This window comes from Corvus hawaiiensis, chromosome 11, assembly GCF_020740725.1.
Source record: "Corvus hawaiiensis isolate bCorHaw1 chromosome 11, bCorHaw1.pri.cur, whole genome shotgun sequence".
Lineage (NCBI taxonomy): Eukaryota > Metazoa > Chordata > Aves > Passeriformes > Corvidae > Corvus > Corvus hawaiiensis.
In genome coordinates, this window is record NC_063223.1 from 14,927,777 (window position 1) to 14,954,134 (window position 26,358).

At 46.9% G+C, this 26,358-nt stretch overlaps 1 protein-coding gene across 2 annotated transcripts in view; it reads right to left on the minus strand.

The window, feature by feature from the left end:
* The window catches only part of NCKIPSD (NCK interacting protein with SH3 domain), a 51,438-nt gene that overhangs the window by 19,766 nt on the left and 5,314 nt on the right, over positions 1–26,358 (minus strand). The window contains exons 1-5 of one of the 2 annotated variants that reach the window (XM_048315289.1): positions 16,256–16,391; positions 10,100–10,212; positions 9,159–9,360; positions 4,644–4,731; positions 1,866–2,491 (exon numbers count right to left, since the gene is read on the minus strand). In XM_048315289.1, coding sequence (XP_048171246.1) covers positions 1,866–2,491; positions 4,644–4,731; positions 9,159–9,360; positions 10,100–10,212; positions 16,256–16,294 — 1,068 coding nt within the window. In that variant the 5' untranslated portion in view covers positions 16,295–16,391. Of the gene's footprint in view, positions 1–1,865; positions 2,492–4,643; positions 4,732–9,158; positions 9,361–10,099; positions 10,213–16,255; positions 16,392–26,358 lie in introns of those variants that run through there. The other variant, XM_048315288.1, reaches the window with a different exon arrangement.

A 26,358-nucleotide genomic window follows, 5' to 3' on the forward strand; every position in this document is an offset into this window, starting at 1 on the left:
CTCTTGAAAAGAGCAGCAGGATGATGTCCCAGCATCTTTTATTGTCTAAAAAAAAAATGTCCCTGTACAAACTCCCTGCTGGAGGAGCAGCAAGGTAAATAAGACCGAAGTGCTACCACTATTCAACCTTCAAAAGGCACTGGGGATAGAAGCAAGGTAATGGATTCTGGAATTGATTTAGTAGACCAGTGAGCTGACTCTAAATTAAGACTGGAATAGGAATAGAAAGGATATAACTAATTAAAGAACATGATACAAAAGGTTGAAGCAGGTATGGTATCTACTATGAGCAGACCAAAGCTTTAAATCAAAGCTGATATCTTGCTCTGTTTTAGGGAGTTGAAGAAAAAACATTGAAAAATATGCAAGAGGAGAGTTGCCCGTGTATTTGCATGGATTGGGGAGTAGAGGGATTTCAGAAGTTACAAATTAAAGAAAAAAAGTCCTTGACCTAGAACTGACAACTCAGCAACAATTCTACACAGAAACCCCTGAGATTGTGGAATGATTTGGTATAATGAACAACACAAAGCCAACGATAATAATTTGCACCACTAAACCACACTAGTGAAGCTACGGCAGTGCAGCCAGCCCACAAGTACACATGACCACCCTCCCAAATGTTAGAGCTGATCTTCTACACCAGGTGAACAACCTCACCTGGGACCAGGCCCCCACATATCAGCAGAGCTGTATCATCTGTGTGGGACACAGAAAAAATGCACACCAGATCGACAACATTTACACCTGAGCACTGAGCAAGCCCATCCAGGCTCTCCTTCTGAAAGCAGTACTGCTCAAGATAGGTATGAAGAGGTGTAACAGGATGGCACAGAACGTCTGCTGTGTCTCCATACATTACTGGTCATTTTAAAATCCCACAGGTGTCCTAGATGACAGATACCATATCAGTTACCAGTAGATCCATACTCATCCCTGCACCAGCATCAGTTTCTTCCCATCCTTTTCAGGCTGGTCTGCAGCAATGGCCATGAAATCAAGGCTTTCAAATCCCCTCTGCAGAAACCTGGCACTAAATGACTTCTGTGGAATTAAGCTTATTGTATCCTGAGTACAGGTATTAATGAAAAAAATAATATTCAAATCTTGGACAAGGTACAAATATCAGAAGACTGAACTTCTCAGCATGCAAGACAGAGCCAGAACATTTGCTTGAAACAGCTAAACTTTTTTGCTGAATCTAGTTCACACATTGACAGGGCATTGTTACTGGAGAAGGAAGCAATTAACCATTGGGTTATGGCCACAAACAGACTTGATGATTGCTTACAGGGCCCTCTATTCAGTGCAAACAGTCAACCAGATTATGATTTGATGTAAAACGTGAATGTCATTAGCTCTCCATATTCGAATGCCTCTGAACAGTTCATTATAATCTTGCCATTAGCAATGGAATTCCAATCTTAGAAATTTTTATATGACGCACACTCCTCAGGGCTGCATTGAGCAAGTGGGAGCTGAAATTTATTATCCCTCCAGCTAAAGCAGAGGGCTGTCCAGGTGCACTTCACCATTTCAATGACTGATGCAGAAGGAGAAATATAGGATTATTTTGACATAAGGTTTATTTAGAACAAGCTCAAGATACTGCTCCAACTCAAGACTATGTCATTCATCTGCAGCTCATCTGGGGAATAAACTCACCTGTTTTCCACTTCTCTGCTAACAGTACTCGGACCTGGCTTAGACCTCTGGCTCCCCTGGCTGGACACTTACCCCCATCTACCACCTTTCCTTTGGGATCTCACTGCATTTCTCATCCCAAACATCAGGAGCTCATTGAGCTCACAACACCTTGATACTCGGTCTGCAGCAGTCCCCACTCCAAGCCCTACACATGTTACCTTACTCTCCACCACGGAGATGAGGATCTGCTCCATGATGCTGCTGGTTGCAGGGATGGAGGTCTGGATGTGGCCGATGACGATGCCGATGGCCACACGGGACAGCTCGTAGCTGAGGTGGGTGTTCCTGCGCACCAGCTCGATCAGTTCGGCACCAATTGTCTTGGGCACGGAGGCCACCAGGCCACTGGGTTCTGCTGGCAGCGACTCCACCCCAGCTGCCTTCTTATCCTCCAGGCAGAGGTTGCTGAAGGCATCCAGGCTTGCAGGGGGGGCCACAGCAGTTTTCTTTACCTGAGAAGTCTTCTCCCCATCCACGTTGTGGGACCTCTGGCTCCCCCCTTCAGCTGGCGGTGCTGGGGCAGCCCTCTTGGACTGGGGAGATTTGCTGGAATCCTTTGGGGAAGTCCCATAACGGGAATGGGTCACAGAGCCGCTGTCCAAATTGCGTGTGATCGTGGTATGGACACTCCGGCTCGGGACAGGGGGTGGAGTGTTGGCAGGACTGGAGGTGGCTGTTGGGAGAGCGGTCTCGGACACAGAAGAAGCAGTGTACAAGGTATCCAGGGATGTCGTGCATATAGAGGAGGCACTAGAAGCTGACCCAGGAATAATTTCAACAGCATCTGAAAGGGAACAATTAAACATGCCTTAGCAACAGCATCAAAGGAAAAGAGAAAAAAACCAAATTGCTACAGCGCAGTCCATTAAAAGGCTCATTGTGCATGCGACCAGAGCAGTTTAACTCCTCTTCCTGCCTCACTTATCTCAAAGCAAAATTGTACCAGTTCTCTCTGGAGCATTCCCACACAATCACCTCTTTAGAAAGGGGAAAGCTACTCTGTTGAGATGAATACCCTTCAAAGGGCTTAGTGTTTTACACAGGGGGAGGGAGGGAGGGACGGACAGAACTAAGAGACAGCAAAGTCTTTTCCCCCTGGGTTAGGCTTTTTCTGCATTAAGGATGTAAGCCCTCACTTTTGAAAGACGGTGTCTCAGAACTGCAAGACACAGAAGGCTTCACACACCAGCCTGCACCTCCCTCTTGCACACACCCCACAGTTAGCACTGACAGTGAAGGAAACACTTGACTGACAATCTCTCTAGTCCCTCCCTTTCAGCACTCTCCAACACTTGATCATGAGCCCTGCAGCCGTGCTAGCACCCCCTGATTTCACTAGCCTCCACGCTATCTGCTCTACTGTATTTCTCCCCCGACCTCTAGTTTTGACTAGCTCTAGCAGTGGGAATTCCACCTTCCAAGGCAAAAAAACCATAACGAGCAAAGAGATATTAAGATTTTTCTTCCCTTTAACCTGGTCTTACATATCGTTTTGATAAATCTTATCCGTTAGTTTCTAGTGGGCAGAAATGTATCTGAGTCCTTCCCTGACTATGAAAACAATTACTTGGGCAAACAGTGGGCTACCTAGAGCTTCCCAGAAGCAGCTGGTGTTAGTGCTGGAAGAGAAGCAGCTGCACCCCATGGGGAGCCCAGTTCTCAGGGAAGGCAGTTACACACCTCCCACCCGCAAAGGAAGGAGCAGTGGGACAGATGCGAAATGCCTTTGCTGCCCCTCTGCAGGCAACTCCAACCCCTCCTGCTCCATCAGTGCTTGGAGCCCTCCACTAGTCCATCCACCAGTCCCCCAAAAGTAAACACCAGCTAGGCAGAAAAACTGGGCCCTTCCCTCCCACACAGGTTCAGCATCCCTCTTTTTCCTCCTCCTCACAGAGGATCAATTCATGAATCATAGCTCCCCCCATGCTTCATTAAATCAAAATAATGAGTTGAATGAAACTGACCTTTGTGAACTCCCACTACTCCAGTGAAAAATGGCTCAATACCATTAAGTACCATTAAGGAAGCTGGTGCTGGTCCCAGGTCTCAATTACCTGCAAATCAATAGCTCTGCCCTGCTCCACACAAGGGGACACGAGTGGGCTTGAGATGGGCTGAGTGTCACCAATGGCATCACTGTCACAGCACAGCAGAGCACTTGGGCAAGCTGGCAGCAAGTCAGCAAGATGAGCACAGCTCTGTCAGCCCAACCACGCTGAAGACGGAGAAGCTCCTGCCCTGGCCCCATGGTCCTGCTCTCAAGTGTTCCTCACTAGCTGCTCCTCTGCCTGTGGGCAGCACATAAGCAAACGTGTCCCTGGTATTATTACTGCTCCTTACAGGCACAAGCCACTGAATTTATGGAAATCCCACCACTGTACAAAGAAAGTGCTCAACAGATTGGGAGTCAAAAGCAAGACCTGAGACTGCATTAAAAGCCAGTGAGTCCCCCTGGTGAAGTATCACACTCTTCACTGCAAGGGAACACTCCCTCTGCCTTATTGGGAGATGGCCATGGTGTCTGTGGGAGAAAAAGGATCTTAAACCACTGCAGTTGTGCACTGGCCAGACTAGCCACAGGAGCAAGCAGAGAGTTGCTCCATGGAGAGCACTATGATTCCCGGGGCCATAGGCACTGAAAGAGCAGGAGGATGCTGTACCTGGCACCCATCCACAAGCTGCTCAGACCCTCCCAAATCAGAACAGGCTTGAAGGAGTACTGGTCACCAGCTCAGGACCATTAGCATTAAAACCTACAGGAATCTAGGCTATATATATTTTACAGATATACTTGTAAGGATATAAACCATATAGGACTTCAGGAAATGGATAAGGATGCTCATCTAAGCACAAACCAGAAGCATTCAGGTCTCATGGCTGTTACATTGCCCAGTGTCCATTTCATGCCCGAGACCTGGAGAGCAGTTTGTCCTTACTTTTAATGGGAGCAGCAATCTGTGTGTTCTTGCGCTTCTCTGGAGGTGGGGGGGTGACAGGAGCAGCACGCCGGGACTGTGGCGGGATCTATAAGGAAAGATTCCAGAGCAATCAAAGGAGGTTGACAATAAAGACATTTTCTTTTACGAAGCCTTCTTTCTCGTGTGCATGTGTGGATTTGTCCTTACATCTCTTTCGTCATTTGAGGCAGTTTTCTCAGGAGGACAGATGTTAATAGGCGGCCTCCTAGAAGAACAAAGCAGCACTCAAACTGACTTCATCCCCTCCCTGTGACAGGCAAAGCAGCCCTTGTTTAATTGCTGTGTTCAGCAGCACATGGCACATACGTCGTGTAGACCTGTCAAGCATTTACTCCTCCTTTATTCCAAATGCAATCCCACACACTTACCATGTCTCCACATTACTCTCAATAGCTCCACAGAGGCTGCAAACAGAGTGCGTATTTACACACTCTTCTGGAGAGATCCATTACATCAGCTACAAATACCCTTGCAGACAGACAAGACCAAGTACTGGAAACATGTAAATGCTTTTTCCATGCTTTCAAAGCTATTTCTGCTCATGCAGGGAGAAAATAGGGCTTGACCCTCTGTGCAGTACTATGCTACCTATAGCAAGACGCACTGGGAGAAGCTTTGCCAGGGAGTTGCATTAACTCTCCACATCTGGGGTTTCTCCTGTAAGTCTCTTCTTCTAGGATTGCCAAACAAGCAATGTATGAGCCCCAGGCTCAGATTCCTACACTCATCTTTTCCTGTCAGATCTAAACACCATGATCACCAATATCACTTTCACCCACAATTACTCCAGGGAGGTGCAGCCTCAGGGTTAACCTCTAATCAGTAGGGCATCACTGAACACAGCAGCCAAGCTAGGTGGGAGCATGTTGCATCAATACTCCAGTCCCCACAGCCCAGCAGCTCAGGGCCAGGAGACTCTGCTTGGGACCTCTTAGGACTGCTGGGATTCAGAGCCTGCTGCCTCAAACGTGCCTCTGCTTTTATGGGATATTGCAATCGCTGTCTGGCCAAACCTCCCAGGGGAGTACAGGAAGGGAAAGGAGGTGATGGTCTGAATGCCTTGGGTCACCCAGCTTTCAACCATTTGGAATCTATAGTGACATTCAGTCCATCACAAGTGAAAATTTTCCAGGTTTGTTTAGCCCTGGAAGAAAAGTTTTTCTGTGCCCTGTCATTGCTGAATAGACCTATATGAACACCACAGAGGGCACAGATCTCTGCCACCCCACAGTGAAAATCTGAGACAGGCCCCTGAAGGGTCTCTAACTTACGTAGCTCAGTAGAAGGAGAATGAAAAATGTGCTTTTTTTCCCCCAGACCCAGGAAGGGCAAAAACCTCCTCTGAAATGGGAGCAAAGATATTTCTGTAAATAAAACACCTTCAAAAGCCACTTCAAACATTCAAGACTCGATGTCAAAAGCTAAAGATGTGCTCACAGCCCACGTCTAGATCCACTAGACAAGTGAAGACACAGCAGTTTGCACAAAGACTTTTAAAAAAAGATCTCTTAGTCTCTTTCCCACCCAACACCAAATACATCCAACCTTATACCACGTCATATAAAAAGTCACTCCTTTACAAGCACCTTCAGCTGGTGAATTAGCACGAGCCACTGCTGCAGACTCCCCGCCTGCACGCCCTGCTCTTGTCAATCCACCCCACATTGTTCTCTGGGTGGAATGCTATTCGATACTTGCATACAGCTTCAAAAATGATCCGTGTCGGTCCAAAAAGAGACTGCACAGCTGAGAGAGGTCAAGCAGATCAGGAGGGGTCTCTGCATTGCATGGTTGGCAGGCTGGCCCCAAATCCAGAAAGCTCAGCTGTGCTAAAAGCAGAGCCCTGTCTGCAGAGCGCTGGAGCTGACAGCACGAGTCAGAGCTGCTTGGCACAGCACGGCCACAATTACTGAGGCAGTGGGATTTAGCAGACAGGCAGGCTCAGAGCTTAGCACAGATGCATGACATTGTTTGGAGATAGCGAGGGTTGGGTCATTCTGGAGTACTGCCATGGCTTCATTAGCCCTTCCAAACTTACCACACAAGTTTAACACAGTTTCCACAGGCTAGTGCTTAAATTAATAGATGTGCAGCTAATGCTAGCTCAGCCCCTGCCAGTTTAGACAGCCCCACACCACAGTACAAGTGGCTGCGAGTAGAACGTGCAGCATCGCAGGAATTACCCTGTGCTTGCCCAAGCCGCATGGTCAGGAGCTGTGAGATATAACCGATGGCCATCCCCTCCCTCCACCCCATGTCCTAGCCACTGCTTGGGGCCAACAGGAGGATGTACAACATCCAAACCCCCAAAGGGAAAGGGAGAAAATATCCTCTGTGCAGCTGCCATGCACAAGCTGACCACGCAGGAGTCCTTGAAGTTCAGATCCCACCTGTCCAGAGGGGGGAAAGATGAGGGACCTTACCAAAGGTTCAGAGAAAAGCAACTGTACTCGTGTTGAAAGCCTCCCTTTCCCCAGGCCTCTATAAGGGCACTGTGAACTTCCCCAAATCCACAGATTTTACACATCTGCTTCCCTCCCTTCACCCTTTTGCAAGGACTGATAGCAGGCTGTGCTCCCTGTGCTGCTCAAAGACAAGAGCTGACTCAACCACAACACTCCCATTCCCTTCGCAACCAAGCAGGCAAAGAACATCACCACTCTGACTCCTGGGAACAAGGTTATTAGAGTAGTACCCTTTAAACAAAATAATAAAACAATAAACCAAACTAACAATCTCCCACCCACCTCCTCCTCCAGGCGAACTCTGCCAAGCCAGACACACTGGACTGTAGCAAAGGTTTCCAGAGATGAGCATCACAAACTCACTGAGCACGCACAAATGCAGCAGACTGACTAAAATACTCCAAGAGCCCAACCTCCACTCTTGGCAGCTGGTATGGCAGCAGCCCCAGCCTCCCACCTTATGCTGACTGTGGAGGAGCTGAAGATAAGCTCAGCACAAGTGCCCTCACCAAGTACTGAAGCCAGTTCAGTCCTGGGAGCAAAGCCGCTGAGAGGAAATTTGCACTTTAAATTTTGCTTGAGTTTTCAGATGCAAACACTTGAGTGCACCTGAAAATCCCAAGCAATGAAAAGCACATGCCAAGACCTTTGCTCCTCTGGAGCTAGTGAGAAAGTTTAGATTTCAGTAGGTCTCCTCTTAGGCTACTGCATAACCAGTGGAAGAAAGCAATGCTGCTTCCTCCACTTTGTATTTTCAAAGCGCACCGGAAATCCACCAACTGAGCTGTTAAAATCTCAAGGAGCCCTTTCAGCACAGGGCTAAGCTGGAAGCCCTTCAACTGCATTCTCAGTGCCACCCAGACAGAAACAGTTCTTTGTCAGCCAAGGAAATTTGTCTTCCTCCTTTTTGGCAAGCAACCAAACCACAGACCAGATAAAGACAGGGAACCAGCATGGAGAATGGGCTGTACGGTGCCCCATTTGCTCAGCCCATAATGTACAGGCTTGAGAATGGAGCTGGTTTGACTGCCAAAGAACAAAAACGAATACTGAGGAGAAAAATGGGCTTTGTAGGAATTGCTATGTTCAGCCAGAGTAAGCCAGAGCTACCTTTCATCTCCCCAAACTCACAGTTCTTCATGTGTAAAACAAGCCTCATCTGCTAGGGAAGACAGTGTATCAGTACCTTATAAACGCAATGCCTCCAAACACTCGGCCCAGAGAGATGAAGAAAAACTACAGTGCACGTGTTCATCTGTAGGAGGAATAAAAAATCTCCATGCTCATCCTTGCTTGGCGCCTTTAGCCCTAACATCCAGCTACACCTACACAGGGAAATCTGGCACATCATTCATCCCCAACAGCCACAGCCTCCGTCCTAGGCTGCTACTTTGAAGCCTCACTGACGCCACACTGTAACCTTGGAACTGCGTGTCGCTGAGATAAAAAAAGATCTGCTCTAAATCTGATTTCCTGCAATTTCCCTTTAATTCATCATGATAAGCAACCTTCAGACAAAGCAGGATCTTTGGGGTTTTTTTGGCTTTTTGTTTTGTTTTGAGTAGTATAAATAGGCAGCCACAGCAGATAAAATGCTTAAGGACCAATGATCTTGTGCAGACATAACAAGGGAGAAATGAAGCAGTGCTGAGTGCTTGGAGGGGGCTCTGCTGCTCACGTCAAAACTGCCTTTCAAAGCATTCTCCAGGGAGCCTGCAACTCTTTTAGAAAGTTGCCAAGAGATAGTCACACAGTATAAAGTGGATTTTGCATGTTCCCATAAAACCGTGGACCCTCAAGGATTCCAAAAAGCATGACAAGTGTAAATAGCAAAGGGACTGTTCCAGATTTCTTACACCGAGACACCAACACTTTATACTGCAGTAATCCCAGGTCAGCAACACAAACACTTGATTTGTAACTTCAGCTGCAAAGGCATTTTATTCAACAGGACAAGCAATGTCACACCACCAAAGGAGGAACCTAGCAAGTGTCCAGCCACTGTTACCTGATAGAGACCTTCATCGTCCTCCTCGAACTCGGTGTTGGGGAGGCTGTGGTGTCGCTCATACCCCGTCCGGCACACCCCGTTGGGCTGCCGGGACACATCCAGGTGGTGGTCACTGGTGGACTGAGTCATAACTGTCCCCTGCGGGGTGGGAGAGTGGCTTTTACGGGACACAGTCTCCTTCCGGTGATGGATCAGTTTTCTGAAACGGAATGATGACATCAGGAAGAGCAAAGCTCAAGGGAGTGACCATGCTGCAACATTTAAATTATTTTTTAATGATTTATTGCATTTGGGCTATATATACCAGAATGGGCTGCATTACTCTGAACACCAACTCGTTTCATTAACAACTAAGGAAGCACTTCTGGGGGAGGAAGGAAGAGGCTTTGCAAGAGCCCATAATTTATTCATCAGTTCACTGGAGAAAAATGCCTCTTCCTCGGGGGAGAGTCACATATTGCATTGCAAGCTTCAGAAATTGCCTGCACTTTAGAATTGCTATTCAACTGAGATTAAACCAGCATGCCTCAGCACAGAGTGCGAGGTTTCAGAGAAAACAAAAATTCTCCTCACAAGCAATTATTTGAGAACATATTAAAGACCTTGTGTCACATGCCAACAACCTCTACAATTCCTGGCTGGTAAAGCAGAGAAAATGCAGCCAGAAAGGTTTTGGATTTCTCCTCCAAGCCTACAGTGGCTGAGAATCTCCTCTTCTTGGCATGCAGAGGGATAGAGAAGCAAGGCCAAAGCTCCACTTTGCTGGGCACAGTTGTCAGAAGGAGCAGCATCAGCTCAAACACTGGGAAGCTGTCTGAATGCAGCAGCACTCTGCAGCACAGGGGCTCCAATCAACAACATCCAACATCCCTCAAGGACAGAATGACACTATGACCACCCTCCATCTGCCAGCTCTCCCAGATGCCCATCATACTTACTGGAGGACATCTCTCTGCTCCAGGTTGTATTTTCCCCCATTCTTCATGGCTGCATTGTGCACAGCCTCAATGGCACGGTCAATGGACTGGAGAACCACATCCTGCTCCAGCACCTGAGAAAAAACATCCAACATGCTACTGTGCCCTTGAGCTGAGGTTCTTTTGCACCAGAGTTTATGCCAGGAGAGACCATAGTACAGTAAACTCCCAGAGTTTATGTTTGGGAAAGAAAGTCAGAGTTACAAGCACCAAAGTCCAATGATTCCTACAGGGAGACCAGAGACAAAGCTTCAGGACCATGCAGCAGCCTTGAATATTTAGCCTCCTGCAGGGAGGTTTTAGAGATCCCCCTGGAAAGCCAAGCTTATCCCAAGCCCAATTATTCCTGCTCTTACTGCCCTACTATGGAGCAAATTCACAACTGTGAACGTGACAGTTGAAATCTGGTGGCCTCCAGAGTCTATTGACTCTGGATGGGGGTTTTTTTGCTCACTATTTCTTGATGGTTTTCATACTTGGTTTGTAACTTGAAGCATCTTTTCCAAATCTCCACCCAAGCTGTCACAGTAACATTTATTCCTCCCGCCAGCCAGCTTAGCACTCATTACTGCATTAAAATAAACAGCAGCCTTGAAAGAAGAAACACCAAAGACACCACTCCCTGAGCTCACACAGGAGGCTAGAAGGGGAACAGGAAGATAAAGCAGGTTTCTATACTTGTGACACTCTAAAAGGCTATGTTTATTAACAGTTGACATGCCTTCAGGAGAAAAGATCTTTACAGGACTAAGGCAGAAGGCAAAGGACACACTGCTGAGTCTTTGACCCACAGGTCTCTCATAAGCTGCCACTGGTGCCAGCACCATCCGTTCGCTCCCGCTGCTCCAGCCTCAGCCCACGCACAAGGGGAGGAAGGGAATGCTCGGGCTCCAGTGCTCACTGCAGCTGTTTGAACACTAAATCCTCTCTTTATCTTCACTTGCTTTGGCCCCCCCTCCCTGCATCAGAGCAACTATTTATCCAGCCAAGGAGCGGCTGGATTCTCATCAAGGATGCACCTTAATTGGCCTTAGGGGGCTGCAGAGCACAGAAGGGAAGCCCTCCCCGCCAGGGCGAAAGTGCCTGCCTCCATAGCACTGGCATGCAGTTTCTGATAACATGCTATGTATTATTTATATCCTGATTAATTGCTTAACCAAATGTGAATTAACAGCTACCGCAGACTGTGGGGAAAAAACAAGGTGTGGATGGGGGGCCTCTTCTGCAATACTCAGCTTTGAAAAATGTAGGAGGGGTTTTTTTGTTAGTTTGTTTTCCCAAGAAAGACAGAGAAGAAAGCATGTGGGGAAAACTTTAAAAATAAAACCAAATTTATTAAAGTATCCGGTCAAGAACAAAACCAACACTCAGAACTCAACCTTGGGATGAAGCTCCAAGCAGCCCCATATGGCCTAGGGATATGGCCTAGGGAGCATTTTGCCACCTCTAACTACAGAACTAAGTAAGGAAACGGAGCAAAGTGTATTTGGACACATTCCAAGGGGGGTTGGAAAGAACAGCAAGTTATTTCAGAGAATTCACCTCCTTTTCTGAGAAGATAAGAGAAAATTACAGCAAGCTGCATGCTCTCTCTGGGAAAGGGGATCAGCGAAGAAGTCTCCAGCACTGCTGTCTCCAGGGGAATGCTAAGTTTTTCTGAGTGCCACAGACCCCTGCTGTCTGCACACCCCACCTGCCCTCCTGCACTCCCACATGAGTCCTCACCCCAAAATTCAACACAGCTCCTGCTACAGCCTCCAAACACTGGCCCTGGTGCACTCCCTGGTCCCCTACTTGTAGTTCCTCCGCATTCACCACCACCCCTTCCAAAAACAGCCGCTCTACAAGTTGCACCCCTTTGTGCAGCTTTCTCCCACGCTCCCCAGTTTTCCAGGCCTTCACCCACAAGGGTTTAAGCCCTATCTCAGTCTGATCATCCCAGGGAAGATGGCAGTACAGAGCACTGAATCCTACTGAACAGCTCAACACCTCTGCCCTCTTCCAGAGGGCACATCAGCACAGTCCACGGGAATCCACAGGCTGGAATCATAGAATGGTTTGGGTTGGAAAGGATCTTTTAAATCTTCTAGTTCCAACCCCCCACCATGAGTAGGAATGTCACTCACTAGACCAGATTGCCCAGGGTCCTGTCCAACCTGGCCTTGAACACTTCCAGGGACAGGGCATCCATAACTTCTCTGGGCAACCTCTTCCAGTGCCTCACCACTCTCCAGTTAAAGAATTGCCCCCTAACATCCAATGTAAACCTTGCCTCTTTCAGTTTAAAACCATACCTCCCTGTCTTAGCACTACCTGCCAATGTAAAAAGTCATTGCCCATCTTTTTATAAGCTTCCTTTAAATACTGGAGGCAATGAGGTTTCCCTAAAGCCTTCTCCAGGCTAAACAACCCCACCCTCTCAGCCTGCCTCCATAGGAGAGGTGCTCCTGAGGAGCTGCTCCCTGCTGTGCAACGCCATTTATTATGGAGAGGGTGCTTTCTTTCTGATAAAACAGCATTTTCACACTAATGCAGCAGTGCTGTGACAACTGGCTTTTAGCTGCTGTGCTCTTTCCTTTTGTTTCTGTTTCCAACCCTCTATTAACAAGGCCCTGTCAAAGGGCTGGAATAAAAAAGCAGCATTAACTTGCCACTTGCACTTTATGACATTGTTGATGCCGCTCATAAATCATCTCCCTTTGTCAGCTGAACTGGGTGGGTGCACGTTGGGTGAGGGTGAAATGGCAGGGTCTTCAGCACAGGGGCGGCCCTACATTCTGGGTTTGTAGGACACTCAGCATTAGGGATCCCCTGCACTGTAGTCATAAAGTTAAAAAATAGAAATCAGTATCCTGGATAGATCACGTGATTCAAAGGAATCTGCACACTCCTCAGGTTAACCAAAATGGCACTGCTTTGTTTGAGGAGGATGGATGAAAAAGCACATTGCAGTTGAAATGAGCACAGATTGCAAGGGGGCAAAAGTCAGGTTTGCCAAGGTCTCACCTATGAGCTCCTTATCCCTAGGACTCAAGGGATTACGTGCTCACAGCAATTCTGGGCAGTGCCTCGCTGTACTCTCCATGCAATCTAGGGAGATCAATCACTCTGCAGGACAAGGGAATCCTGCCTGCATCCAGCACTCATTCCTGCGGATGCTGGCAGCTGGGACACAGGCAGGCAGGGGTCCTGAGCAGTACATCCAGGCATCTCACACATTCACAGGCAGCCCTGGCCACGCACAGCTCTATGGCCTGCAAAGGAGAGAGGCCACAAAGCAGCAGCAAGAGCAGAGTCCGGGAGTGCAGGCAGGAGCTGGGTGTTCCAAAGTCCTGCAGAGTCCTGTGCTGCAGTCCTGCCCCATCCCATGCTCTGGGGTACAGAGATGAAACCCTGCTCATAAGCTAAGGCTCACATGAAAGCAAGGGAATGCATGGAAAGGCCATTGCTGTACAGAGGGCTGTCAGAGGAGACGTACCAAGCAAAGCCCAGGAATTCAGCTGGATTTACTGAGGCTGCACGGTGGGGGTTGGCAGAGCCCTGAGCAACCATTGCAGCACACGAGCTGTCATCTGTGTCCTTCACCAGTTACTGGCTCGCCAGGCACAGGCACAGCCATGCCAGCCACTCTGGGCAGGCAGAGAAGGTGGCAGGGACAGGGCAGTGACAGGGCAGTGACACAGCAGTAATGGCAGTGGAAGGCACCGGCCCTTACGGCGTGAGCGCAGGGCTCTCCTCGGTCATCATGGAGCGATGGTGCCCAGGCTGTGGCCAAGAGGCATCAACAGGACACCACCTTCTGCCCAACGTACCATGAAGATCAAAGAGTATTTGCTGAGGTATTGATAACACATTCCCACTGGTGCCTCACCCCAGAAAGGAGTGGCCGCCACCCACTCTATCAGATATTTCTGCTTTAATCAAACAAAACGCTGCAGCAGAGAAATGCTGGGCTCTATAAGCAGCCTGTCTCCACCAGCCTGGCTACAGCCAGAGGCAGGGGAAGAGCAGAAAATGACCCTTGGTGATCACAGCCCATACTGGCTATGGGGCACTGTATCACAGAACCAGAGGTACCACCAGCACCCCACAGGCTGCTCTGTGGGAACATGGTACTGCTCAATTACAGCCTTGAATATCAGCCAGAAAACTGAATTTCTTCCTTCATAGCCTGGTGTAGGAGAAACACAGAAGCATCAATAAATCATTATTTCCTCGCTCCTTGCTAATAACCTGAGCAAACAAAGGGTCTCCCAAGAGCCTGCTGCCAATTTCCTTCCCACCTGATGAGGACAGAGCCAGACCTCAGCAGTGCCTTGGGGTGCTTTGCACACCCCAGGGTGGCTGGGGAAGGATGCCTTTCCCAGGGCCAAAGACAAGCTTTTAAGAAGTACCCTTCCAGAATGTCTTGTGGGTACCTAAGCACGGCCAACACAGGGCATGGCCCTGCAGAGGCAGGAATGCATCTACCCCCATGCCTCACACTGCTCTCATGCTCACTGTCCCAGGAGCACTCTCCCCAGAGATAGCACACCTGCACAGGATGTGTCGCACAGGCTGGTGAGAGACCCGAGCAATTCAGAAGACACTACACGTGTCTTTGTGGTACAGGCAGCACAACCTCCTCTCCTGTCCTCCGCGGGCTATCAAAAATGTTGCCTCCTCTCTTTTTGTTTTTAATCTTCCCACATGTACCACTGGTGTTGTTTAAATGCACTCACACAGAAGAACTTGCTCAACAGTCTAGAATAATCATACCTTTCAGAAAAGCATTTTCTAGACAAACAGGCTGACAGCTGCATCAGCTCAGACAGGCTGAGCCACTCTGCGTGAGTTAGGCTCCCACATTTATGAAAGTGGCCCATTAACGTATGGCAGGCTTTTCTTTGCCTCTGCAGGGGGCTGTTCCAAGCAAACATAGCACTTTTTTTCTCCTCCTGCCTCCCCATTTTTTAGTGATCAAGGGCATTTGCTCTTCTGCATGTGCAGGAATTGGTGCTCTCATGCCTGCAGCTGCCTCTGCAGCCAGAGGAGAGCCCAGGCAGGGCTGCTCATCTTCACCCTCATCTCATTGCCCCAGCTTTCACAACACAACAACAAAGGACAGACAAAGTTTTGTCTCCAGTGACAGCTCAGTTTTCACGCAGCTGCACTGACACAGACCACTGGTGAAATTAGTATATCTATCCCACTGGCATACACAGGCACAGGCTGGTTCTTTGTTACTCAAATCAGAGAGGAACACCACCTCTTAGGTCACATGCCCTTCACCCCCAGTCACCACCAGACTGTCTGCATGCTTATTCCTTCCAGATTGAAATGATCACGGCACCAATTTACAAAAATCAACTATCCTTTGTCTGCGGCAGAGTGATGTGCCAGATCAGAGTTCCCCCTTCAGGACCACACAGCTCAAACAAATGGGCTGAATTTTGGTTTTTTGCATTGCTGAGGAAAATTCAGCTCCTTTCCCTTCCTGTTTTTGCAGCCCAAACCAGAAATTTTTAGTCTCCAGGCAGCTGGCTAAGAGAGACGCATTAACTTATTCTTGCCGGCATGAAGATATTGTGCCTGGCGGCACTTAAAAACACACAATAAAAGCACGAGTGAAACAATGGGCAACTGCCCTGGTTATTGAGCAAATAAGATGAGAAAAGCTCCAAACAAACCTGCAGCATCTCTGACTCGCTAGCGAGAAAACAAAGACATGGCTGAGCTCTTCTGACAAAGAGGCAGCCCAGAAGGAGCCCAGGAATTCCTGCTGATCTGCTAGAGTGCGTTTCTCACGGATCGGTGTTTTTCCACTGTGCACTGACAGCAGCCGCTCCAGCGGACAAGCCGGCACAAATGGGAAATGAAAAGAAAGGATAGGCAGGGAAAGGGCTTAAGCTGTGCAAATCACGCTAAAGCAAAAGCCAGAGCTCCTGGCGAAGAGATACACTAACTAGGGACAGCACAGGCACAAGAGGCATTTGGAACAAACAGAACCCTGAAGGCAGCAGAGAGATGCACAGCAAGCAAACCTCAACCAATTTCTCTCCCGAAAGCACGAAGTCTCGGAGCCAGGGAGAAGGGGGCAGAGACAGGCAGAAGGACAACAGAATGCATGCAACACACCACTGCATGCTTGTACTTCCTGAGGTGGAAATGCTTCATCCTGGGTCTCTCCAGCCATGCTCAGACCCTGTTAACTGGCCACGATGACCAGAATCGGCCACTGATTCCTTCCTCTCGTAATTTTGCACTCTCCAGTAACCAGAACACATCTCATGCCAAAACACTCTAAGAGGATAAAAGCAGAGATAGAAATTTTTAAAAGAAAATAATCAACACATACTTACATATCTTGCTGCTCCCTGCTGCCTTAATTCTTATTGCTCTCCGTGCTTCAGGGGACTTCCCTGGCTCAGCCTGCCCCAGGTGCACAGCTGCCAGACAACAAAGCTGCCCCTCTCTTTAGGATCACCTGTTCAGCATCATTTTGGCACAAAATTGTCAAGCCAAGTCAATATCTGATATGATCAACGTGGCACCTGTGCAGGGAAAATTTACATTTCTACTGATACATACATAAACATTAAGTGTATATACATACACATACTAGAGTTATCATCTACGCTGAAAAAGAAAACAGTAGATAGCATCTGCTTTAATGAAAACTCAAGATTATGAACCAGGATGTATCAAGGTGGGAGGAAACATACTGCAGGGCAGCACTAGAAGTATACCAAGACTTTTGACATATTAGCATTTAAAGTTGAAAAAAGCCCAACAAAAGGGGTTTTGCCAGACTTTGTGTAGTCTTCAGTTTGGTAGCCCAAAAAACTGCTACAGATGTCTTTTGCTCACTGAGATTCAGCACAGCTTCAAGATCACTTGGACACAATTAGCACAGGTCTATAAGAAAGCCCCTGTATTAATTAAAAATGCAACTAATTTCTAAGTTTCCAGAGTGCTGGGAAGAGTGTACGGTGCTAATCTCAGCCCACCTTTGTTTTGATGGAGTTGGCAAAAACATGGATGTGGGATGAATATCCAGCCACAGAAACTCTTTTTGCAGTTAATCAGGTTGGCCAAGTGCTGCCAGACAAGGAGCAAGGTCAGAGCCCAGAGGAAAGAACAAGACTGGAAAACTGTGCAAGTCCTGGCTCTTCTCCTGGCATTCAAAGAGGAAGGCTCAGTTTCCCCCCACAATCTACTTCCATAGCAGAGATTGTAGCAAAATGCCAGAAAGGTGGCAGTTATATAAAATGTAGGATGAAAAAATGCAAATTTCTGCTATGATCAAGAGAACTCTTTCCCTTGCCATTCACCCCTGCCTTGGAGCACATTCCAGTACATGAGGATCACGTGAGTAAAGGCTCCAGGGGTCAAGCAGGAAAAAATTGCAATTAAGTAGTCAATTCAACTGATGCCCAAAGACAGATGCAGAAGAGCCTGTATGTACATGTTAACCAAAAGGGACTTTCCTCCTGCATGCCATAGACTGGCACTGATGTAACACCTCGCAGTTGCATGTTTGAGAAAGATATAATAACTTGTGATTCATCTTACACAGAAATTTATGATTTATCAGCTTTTCTTCCCAAATCCTCCCTGTCCCATGATCAGCACTCTGGCAAGAGTCAGAAGGCAGCACACTGGAGTTATGATGTGCTTTGGGCATAAAAACTTAAAACCATGGGTAACTTATAGTGTCTCTTATACAGACAGAAAATGGGGGAATGAAAAATTAATTGGACCTGCTGTCTCAGTCCCAGTGAACATGGGAAGACAGACCTGGCAACAGGCACAGGTGTACAACCCAGGAACATCGGCCAAGCAAGAAGGAGAAGGGGCAAGGAGGGTGCACAGGTCGCTGTTCAAGGAAGTGCAGAGCCTGTGGGCTTGGCACAATGATTCAAATTTGCCACACAGAGAACAAGTGCCGCTTTCTGGTATCTGCTGGATGAACAGCCATATGTACTTCATTAAAGCCATTAATGAGGGAAAAGAGCTTCCATCCTCAAGGGGCAAACACAGAAAAGTCATCAGCTAGTTTTAGTCCTGGACAGTTGTAAATTGCACAAAATTGTAAACCAGACATGAATCCCCAAGATCTTTCCAGCAGCACCAGGATCAAAGTTTCCAGGCCTGACACAGCCGAGGCTCTTTCCTGCTAAGCTGTCACTGTGAGATGAAAACCTGTCTTGCATTACCGTGAGCAAACCTGAGAGAAGCCCTGGAAAGTTCTCCCCAAAGATCATTCTAGTTAGGAGGATCAAAGGCAGCTTGCTGCTGCAGGATCAGTTAACAGTCTGGATAGAGAAGAATTTTTCTGTGTTTTGGACTCTACATGCAGAATAAGCATTGCTTCCTCTGCCATGAAGGGACACAGTTCCCCTGCACACCCAAAATAAAGCCAGCAGGGCAGGATCAGAACACACTAACTCATAGAAAAAACCCAGTGTTTTCCTCTGTGATGAGCACTTCCCTTTTACTGGTGCATCCTACCTGAAACTCAGCTTACCGTATCATGTGATCAGATCACATGCGTGACCTCCTCTGAAATAAAATGATCCCCAGTTCACCATATGGAAAAACCTGAGTATTTTTTACCAGGAGTAGAACTGCTCCAAGCAAACACAGAAAGGGGTTTATGGTGCCCCTCTGCTCAAAGAGAGCAACTCCACATTCTCATGGAGCAAAACTCATTCCAAGGCAAAGGGATCACTTGCCAGCAGTACGCTTACTACCATCCCTTCACACAACTCCTAAGCACAAAAGATAAACCAAAGTCCTTAAGAACTTCTCCACTAATGGTGTTTCAGGCCAGGGACCCAAGAGAGCAAGCATATTTACAAGGTTTCTCCAAAGCAGGTGCCCATATAATATTCCCACAATACAGATCTCACAAGCAACTTCTCTCCACAGCCCCCTCTGGGTCACAGGCACAAAGATTTGAAACGCCAGTACTGGGAAACCTCAGGATACCCAACCACCTTCTCCCCAGTATTTTCAAGCTGTACTGACCAGCTCCCACCAGTGTGGAGGAAACACAGCTCCTCTTTGGTGGGGACGTATTTCCCAACATGGGAATCCCAAACAAGTTCTCCACCCAAGCAGAACAGCATGTCCAGACCCAGCAGCGTTCTTCCAGCTGCCAGGATCCTTCATGACTTTAGCCTGGTACAAACTACTCATTCAGGGATTTAAACAGCGTGACAAACAGACTCCCAGCAAAAGATAAGCTTCACATGCTCATTTGCTTTCAGGTGGGCCAGAGTAAAGCTAAGGCAAGAAGGAATATCCTTTGAAAGAGGATCCCCTGCCATGGGTTTTGGTAGCTGTATATTTTAACATGTTCAGAGTAGCACTATGGAACAGGGGATGTTATTCATGCTTTTGGCTTATCAGTGCCAACACAAGAATTACACAGAGTTAGGTGTGCCAGCTAATTATAGCAAAGCCATTTAAAGACTGTTGAGAGTGCAGGTGCAGGGCAGCAAGGGAGGGGTATCAGAGGGGGTGAAATACTCCATACATGCTGCACTGTCAAGAGGGAGATCATGCTAATTGGTCACAGACAAAATACCCAAGTGTGCACACATCCTTGTTAGCTGAGAGCTGCTTCTGCAAGCACGTTTATTCTTGGTAAAGTGGATATTTCTGCTGATGTTTCTGTTCCTGATTGTCACCAAATCCAGCAAGTCAACACAATCGAGCTTTATTGGGACAATGATAAAACTAAAGCAAATTCATACCCCAAAACCAATGAAGATGCAACTGAGATATACAGCAGTGTCTTACACTGTTATATGTGTGGTCATAAAGACAACAGCACAAGCCAAAATAAACCCCAGAAAATTGTGAACTATAGCTCCTGCAGTTGTTTTTGATGGCAGACAGCAGAACACTATTTTTCTGTGCTGCAAAACTTCGACAGACTGACAGTTTCCATTGACCTACAAAAGTAGCTTGAGAATTGCAAGTTTAGCTCTGTTTATCAAAGGAATGAGGCTAACTTACAGTTACTTCCAGATTCAGTTCAAGAACAAATTCTGGGGTTTGTTTAGTGGGCTTTCTTACCTTAAAAAAAGATTAAAGGGTTCAACTGGATTTGCTGACATTTCACCATAAGGAAGTAAGAGGTGAGTCATGGAAGAAAAGCAATTCATTAGTGTCCCACACTATCTGCAGGAGAAAACCAGCCTCTGCTTTAGCTGCAACTTATAATCCCATCTCCTTTCGCAGCTTAAAGTGGCACAGGCTCCCCAAAAAACAAAAAGAAATGGGGACAGGAGGGGAATGTCCTCTTAGGACATTGTGCTTCAGGCAGCAATACAGCCATAATCCTGTTTTCCTCACTTCCTGAGGCAGTGAGCCAAAAACCTGCGTTTGTTAGATCGTTCATTTCCCATGTGCAAAAGTTGCTCCAAGCTCCCATGGCTCATTACAGGATCGATTTCTTGCATCTGCTGCTTCACATGCCACATTCACCTGTGTCATCCCTCATCTCACTCAGTAGCATCAGCAAGAGCAAACCACTGTATTTCAGGAAATCTGCCCATATCACATGGGACAAATCCTGCAGGAATGGAGATGGCCAGGACTCAGCTCACCTCCTCCATGGAGGTCTGGAGCTGCCTAAAAGCAAGCCAAGGGTGACAGTAACTCTGAAGCTGCATGGTTTGCACAATTCATGTACACGTTTTCTCTCTCCCTCTAAACTCTTCCAGGTCAGGGCTGATCACCCTTCACCACTCCTAACTCCCTTCAGCCCAGCCATGAGGTTTGTGTGGTCCTCCACATCCAAACATTGCCAACAGGGTATTTTGTTGAGAGAACTTTTATGCTCATTCATTAACAGAATATGAATAGTATTTAAAAGTTTTTAAAGTGACTGGAGCTCAATATGATTTTGAGATCTCAAGCTTGAGAATACAGCCAGTTCACATGTGTTCATGCATGTAGAAGGCTCAGATGTTGTCCCAAGTCACTGGGCAATGCTTCAAAGGCAGCCCAAGACCACAGGCAAGATGATGCTTCCCAAAACTGGGTGTTGGAGGGGTTTCTTTTCATCTCTGATATAAAAAAATTATACTGTGCAGGTCCCTTGATAACAACTGCACAATTATTTCAATGCTGCTGCTGCTATCTCGTCATCAAGCTAATGGAAGACAGACACATGAAATCTATTTAAAAAAACAAACTAAAAGGGGTGCATTTTACAGTTTAAGTCAATTAAGGTGATTCTAGGGCAAAAACTTCATTATTTAGAACTCAGCACTTCAATGGACATTGTTTTTTTGATGTCAAATGGAAAAAGTCTTCATCTATAAACACTTTGATTTGGCCAGGCTCAGGGAAGTCCCTAAGTTTCTGCAGTAAGTAGGTAATGAAATTTTATGCTCATCATTCTTACTTGAGGTGCTGGGATTTCATGCAATTATTCTTTTAACATGCTAAAAAGGTGGACTTTCCTGATACTTGAGCTTCTCCCCAAATATTCCCCAGGGATAGCTAAGCCTGAACACAGATGGAAAGGGCCCATGGACCTGCTTTCTGGCAGGTCACTTGGATGCAAATCATTGTTCATACCATGGTCAGGCCATCCCCCTGCAAACACACATCCTTTACTCAGGAAAAGGAAAAAGGGAATCTGGAAAGGCACAGAATTCACTGAGTTTACACAAAAAGGAATTGTCACCACATCATATTCAGAAGCCACGAAGGTTTGCATTTGTCTGCTCAGTGGAGAGATTAAACTTGATGTCTCTAGGCAGCCATCTGTTTTCCACAGGAGCTGCCCTGGTTCTCATTGCAGCACATGGACACCGACTAAACTCGGCTGACAGAGAGCCCTCCACCCCAAAAACCTGTCCAACTACTTCCATCCCCCAGGTGGGAGTGGGTGAAAAGCACCTGTGTGGTCCATCAAGGCTTTCTTCCCACCTCCAGAGAAAGAGGATGAAACTCAGAGGCTGAGCTCAGCCTCCTGGCCACTGAGCTCAAGAGCAGCGGAGGGGGAGCAGGCAGCAGGAACAGTGGGAGGTGACACCCCAGCTACATTAGCAGCTGTGGAGGTATGGCCCCAGGCACAAACCCCATGGACAGGCATTCAAGACCTTTTCATCAAGACATCATCCCAGCAATTCCCGCCTCCTTGTGGGTGAGTGTCTATTTTTGCAGCTCTTGCCTCATCTTCTTCCTCAACCCTTCGTTTTTTATTCAATATAATAGAAGGTTTGGAGCTGGGGCCTGCCCTCAGGTTTCCATACTGCAAGGCACTGTCCCTACACGTACTACAAAAACCCCAAGAAATAATTAATAGTTATTACTTAGAAAAGATCTAATCTGAACTTGAAACTAGTGATTTAGCAAGAAACGACCCACAGCCTGGAATTATCTAGCATGCCTAGTCCAACAGCTTGATTTATTTTTTTAATTTTTTAATTATAACTCTTGAGCAGCTGAACAAACTAAAATATCAGCCTATGGTGGCATTTCCAGATCACAGAGAAAATCAACACCTTGCAGACCACTTTCACACACACCACCCCAACCTGAGCAGGCAAGGGGAACAAAGCAGCACAGATGGGACCCCCCCCATTGGCATGACAGGAGATCCCTATTCAAAAGCACATCCCACTAGCATGAAAGGCAGCCTGAGTCAGAGGAATGGGCTCACTGCACTTGGAGCTGGGTGACACTGCCCTTTTAGCTGGTCCAGATGGACAGGAGGAAGGACACGGGCTTCACAAGAAGCAAGCAGCTTCCAAGGAGGAAAGGAGTGACAACTTCTTCTAAACAACTTCAACAGGCAAGCAAATAACCAGGAAAAACAAACCCGTGGACTTCCCACCTCACTCTAAAAAGCACACCCTGACAAAATCTTACTTCCCCTTCTTGCCTAAGCCTCATGCTAAAAGAGGACAAATTTTAGTTCTTTGTTCCCTTGCAAGGGAAGCAAACAGCTCTGGCATGCAAGCTCTGCATTGCAGGGCATGAACAGATGATCTCACAGGAAGCTGAGCCTCCTCTCCCAAGGTGGTGGGTTTTGTCTTTTGAACAACTCTATTTGCCCGTTAGCACTGACAGAGCTTTCCCCAGAAGAGTGCTCAGTATTCCCGTGGTAAGAACACGATGGGGGCTGAAGGGGAGCAGAGACAAACAGATGCAGTGTTTGTGTGAACAGAATCGTGCCCTCTGTTCCACTTCTCACATGACAAGCTTCAAAACCCTGGTTTTAAAATCAAAGGTTTTGCCATGTGATAAAGTCAAGACAAATTAGGTTTGACAAGACCCTCTCTTAAAGGTCAAAATTTTATTTGTGAGCCACTGGCCGGGGAAGCAAAGTGATGCTCCTCCAGAAGCAGGACCAGGACCCACAATTCCTGCTGCGACTCAGACCTGAGGCAATGAGGTCACTCAGGGTCCACAGAAAGAATTTCCAGTGGATTGCCATTTCAAATGAGAACTTTTTCTCTAAATACAACATGCATTTTTCAGATCCAGATGCCAACTCACAGAAAAAGCACGAACTGGGGTCCTCCAAGAGGGCCAGCACCCACTTCTCTCTGGAGAGTGTCAGCCCTGGAAACAAGTCCTCCTTCTCACCAGAAGCTGGCACCCATCACACAGCAGTCTGCACACACAGCAACAGCAACTCTGGGAGGCAGCGATCACCAGCCCTGCAGGACCAACTGATTCCCCAGTCCAACAACAAACACTTCCAGCCCTCACAACCCCTGCAAGTCTGCACACAAATACACTTCTTTAGTGAAATAAATTTAGCCAACTCTTACTGATATGGCCAAGATGAAAGCCTCAATTTAAGGCTTTGTCTCAGGAAGAAATACAATGCACATGCATTTTAATTTAAAAATCTCTGCACACAGAGCTCTGTTAGAACCTGTGGCTTGTAAAATTTTGGTTATGGCAGTGGCCATGTAGAATGTTAGTATCTGTGAAGTCTAATTTTCTTGCAGACCATCTAATGCTACAGTTGCATACTAAGGCTGCTTGTATTTCCCTCCTTATAAAAACCCTTCTGGAATTCATCCTTCTTCCAATACCCAGGCTGACAGCTCACACCATGAATACATAGTCCTGTCTGGGAATGACAAAGTTTAAATTGTTCATGAAGGGAGTAAATCTGGGATGCACTTATAAATTCTGTTTGTTTTTATGTACATCTGAACTACAAAATGAACAAAATAGAAAGGAGGCTGCTTCTGTTCCAGAACCAGAGCTCTCCTCAACAGACAGGTTCAGCTGTTTTCTATGTTTCAACCACTGACAGATGTAAATACCCACTTTACACCATGGAATTTGACCTCCCCCATGGGCATTAATGTGCCCATGGCCTTGCAAGGGATCTTCTTAGGTCAGCCAGTTACCATGATATAGTCTGCTTTTGTCAAAGCCTTCCCTAGTTTACAGGCTGTTCCAAGCATGGAGGTTACTCTTCCTTGCAAGGAGGAGGACTCTTCACATCGTCTTCCCATCATCACTAACAGAGCCCATTTTTCTCCAAGGACAAGCAACATGAATTCCTCCCCACTCTTCAGCGTCTTGCTCCCTCTGTACTTCACACAGAGCAACAATCACAAGAAAATCAATTTCCATGAACTTTCTAGTTTATTGGTTTCATATTTCTTCCAATACAAATCTCTCCTCCTCTGTTTTTTTTCTGATGAGATGCTGGAAATCCTCAAAAGAAACACAAGAGTGGGATTGTGAGAAGTGATGCAGAAACACAAACACAGAGCAGGATGCTCCTAGTTCAAAGATGGCAGTTCTTCACTGTGCAATAAGAAGCCCATCATCATCCAGATGCAAACAAGGAAAGAAAGTCTAGCCATCTTCTTCTGATGAAAAGCATTCAAAAATCATACAGTAGGCAAAAAAAAATTTACAGATTTGATCAGTAAAATTGCAAGGTAACAGCAGGTGATCACCTGTGCAACACTGAAATGCTCACCAGCCCAGCACTAGAAAGCAGGGGTGCAAATGACCTGGCAGACACTGTGACCCCGCAGGGAAGCTGGGAACCAATCTGTGTCTGTCTGCTCTGGCCAAGAGCCTCTCTGAAGGCTGAGAAGAAAATGGCACACTTCTTCTTTCCAGTCTGCCCCCTCACCTTGCCCTTCCTCCAAGGTAAATAGAGCTGCAGTCACATTGCTCAGGAGTGGACATGGACTCTCAGACATGTCCCTACTGCCTGCTCACTTCCAACCAAAGCAGCCTTCATGTTGTTCAACCCTGAAACAGGCTTAATATTTCCAGCCCACTGGAGCTATCCATGCACCCACCAGTGTCACTCCACCCATGACACAGGAGAGATAAGACCATGCCACCAATGCTGCTCATACATGGGTGTCCAGGCCACAAAGGCAAATTTTATCTGATATCAAAAAACCTAATTATTTTTAATTGGAGTAGAAGTGAGAAGAACATGTCTTCACAGCCAAGGCTAAAGATCATTACCGTAGCTCAACTTTAATCATTTTGGACCATGAAAGATTGTAGAACTTCTGGCTAAAATTTCAAGTGTTTAGCTACAGTAATTAGAAATGGTTATAATTCCCCTGACTGTGTAATTTAGTCTCAAGAATAAAACTTCATCTCAAAGCACGAGCAGCTCTGACACAACAGCATCTCTGCTACGGTGAGAGCCCAGAGAAAAATGCTTCATTCTTTCACTTTCTCGCATGTGTCAAGAAATGCAGCCTCAGCTGCAAAGCGTACCAGCTGGTTATTCTCCAAAATAAAACTTTATTTTTAGCCTAAGCACTTACTCAGGATCTGTGTGAGTATTGCGATTAAGCTCTCACGCCCATTGAAAGCTCTGTCAAACCTGCAGCAGATGACAAATAATGCTGCAGGCTCCAGCACAGGGGAGAGTCCGTACAATATCTGTACAATCATCACCTGTTCAGGAACAATGAGAGCAACTCTGCCAAGGGTCAGGAGCACCAAGTTTAAAGATGGATTTTATGTAGATGGAGGAAGAGACTCTTACAGCAAACAATTGCCAAAGCTCAGTTTCCAGAAAGCCTAGAGAGGTTGTAGTATCTCCCTCTCTGGAGACATTCAAAACCCACCTGGACACATTCTTGTGTCACATGCTCCAGGTGGCCCTGCCTTGGCAGGGAGTTGGACTGGATGATCTCCAGAGGTCCCTTCCAACCCAAACCATTCTGTTACTGACAACGTACAACCAGCTGGGGAGTTGG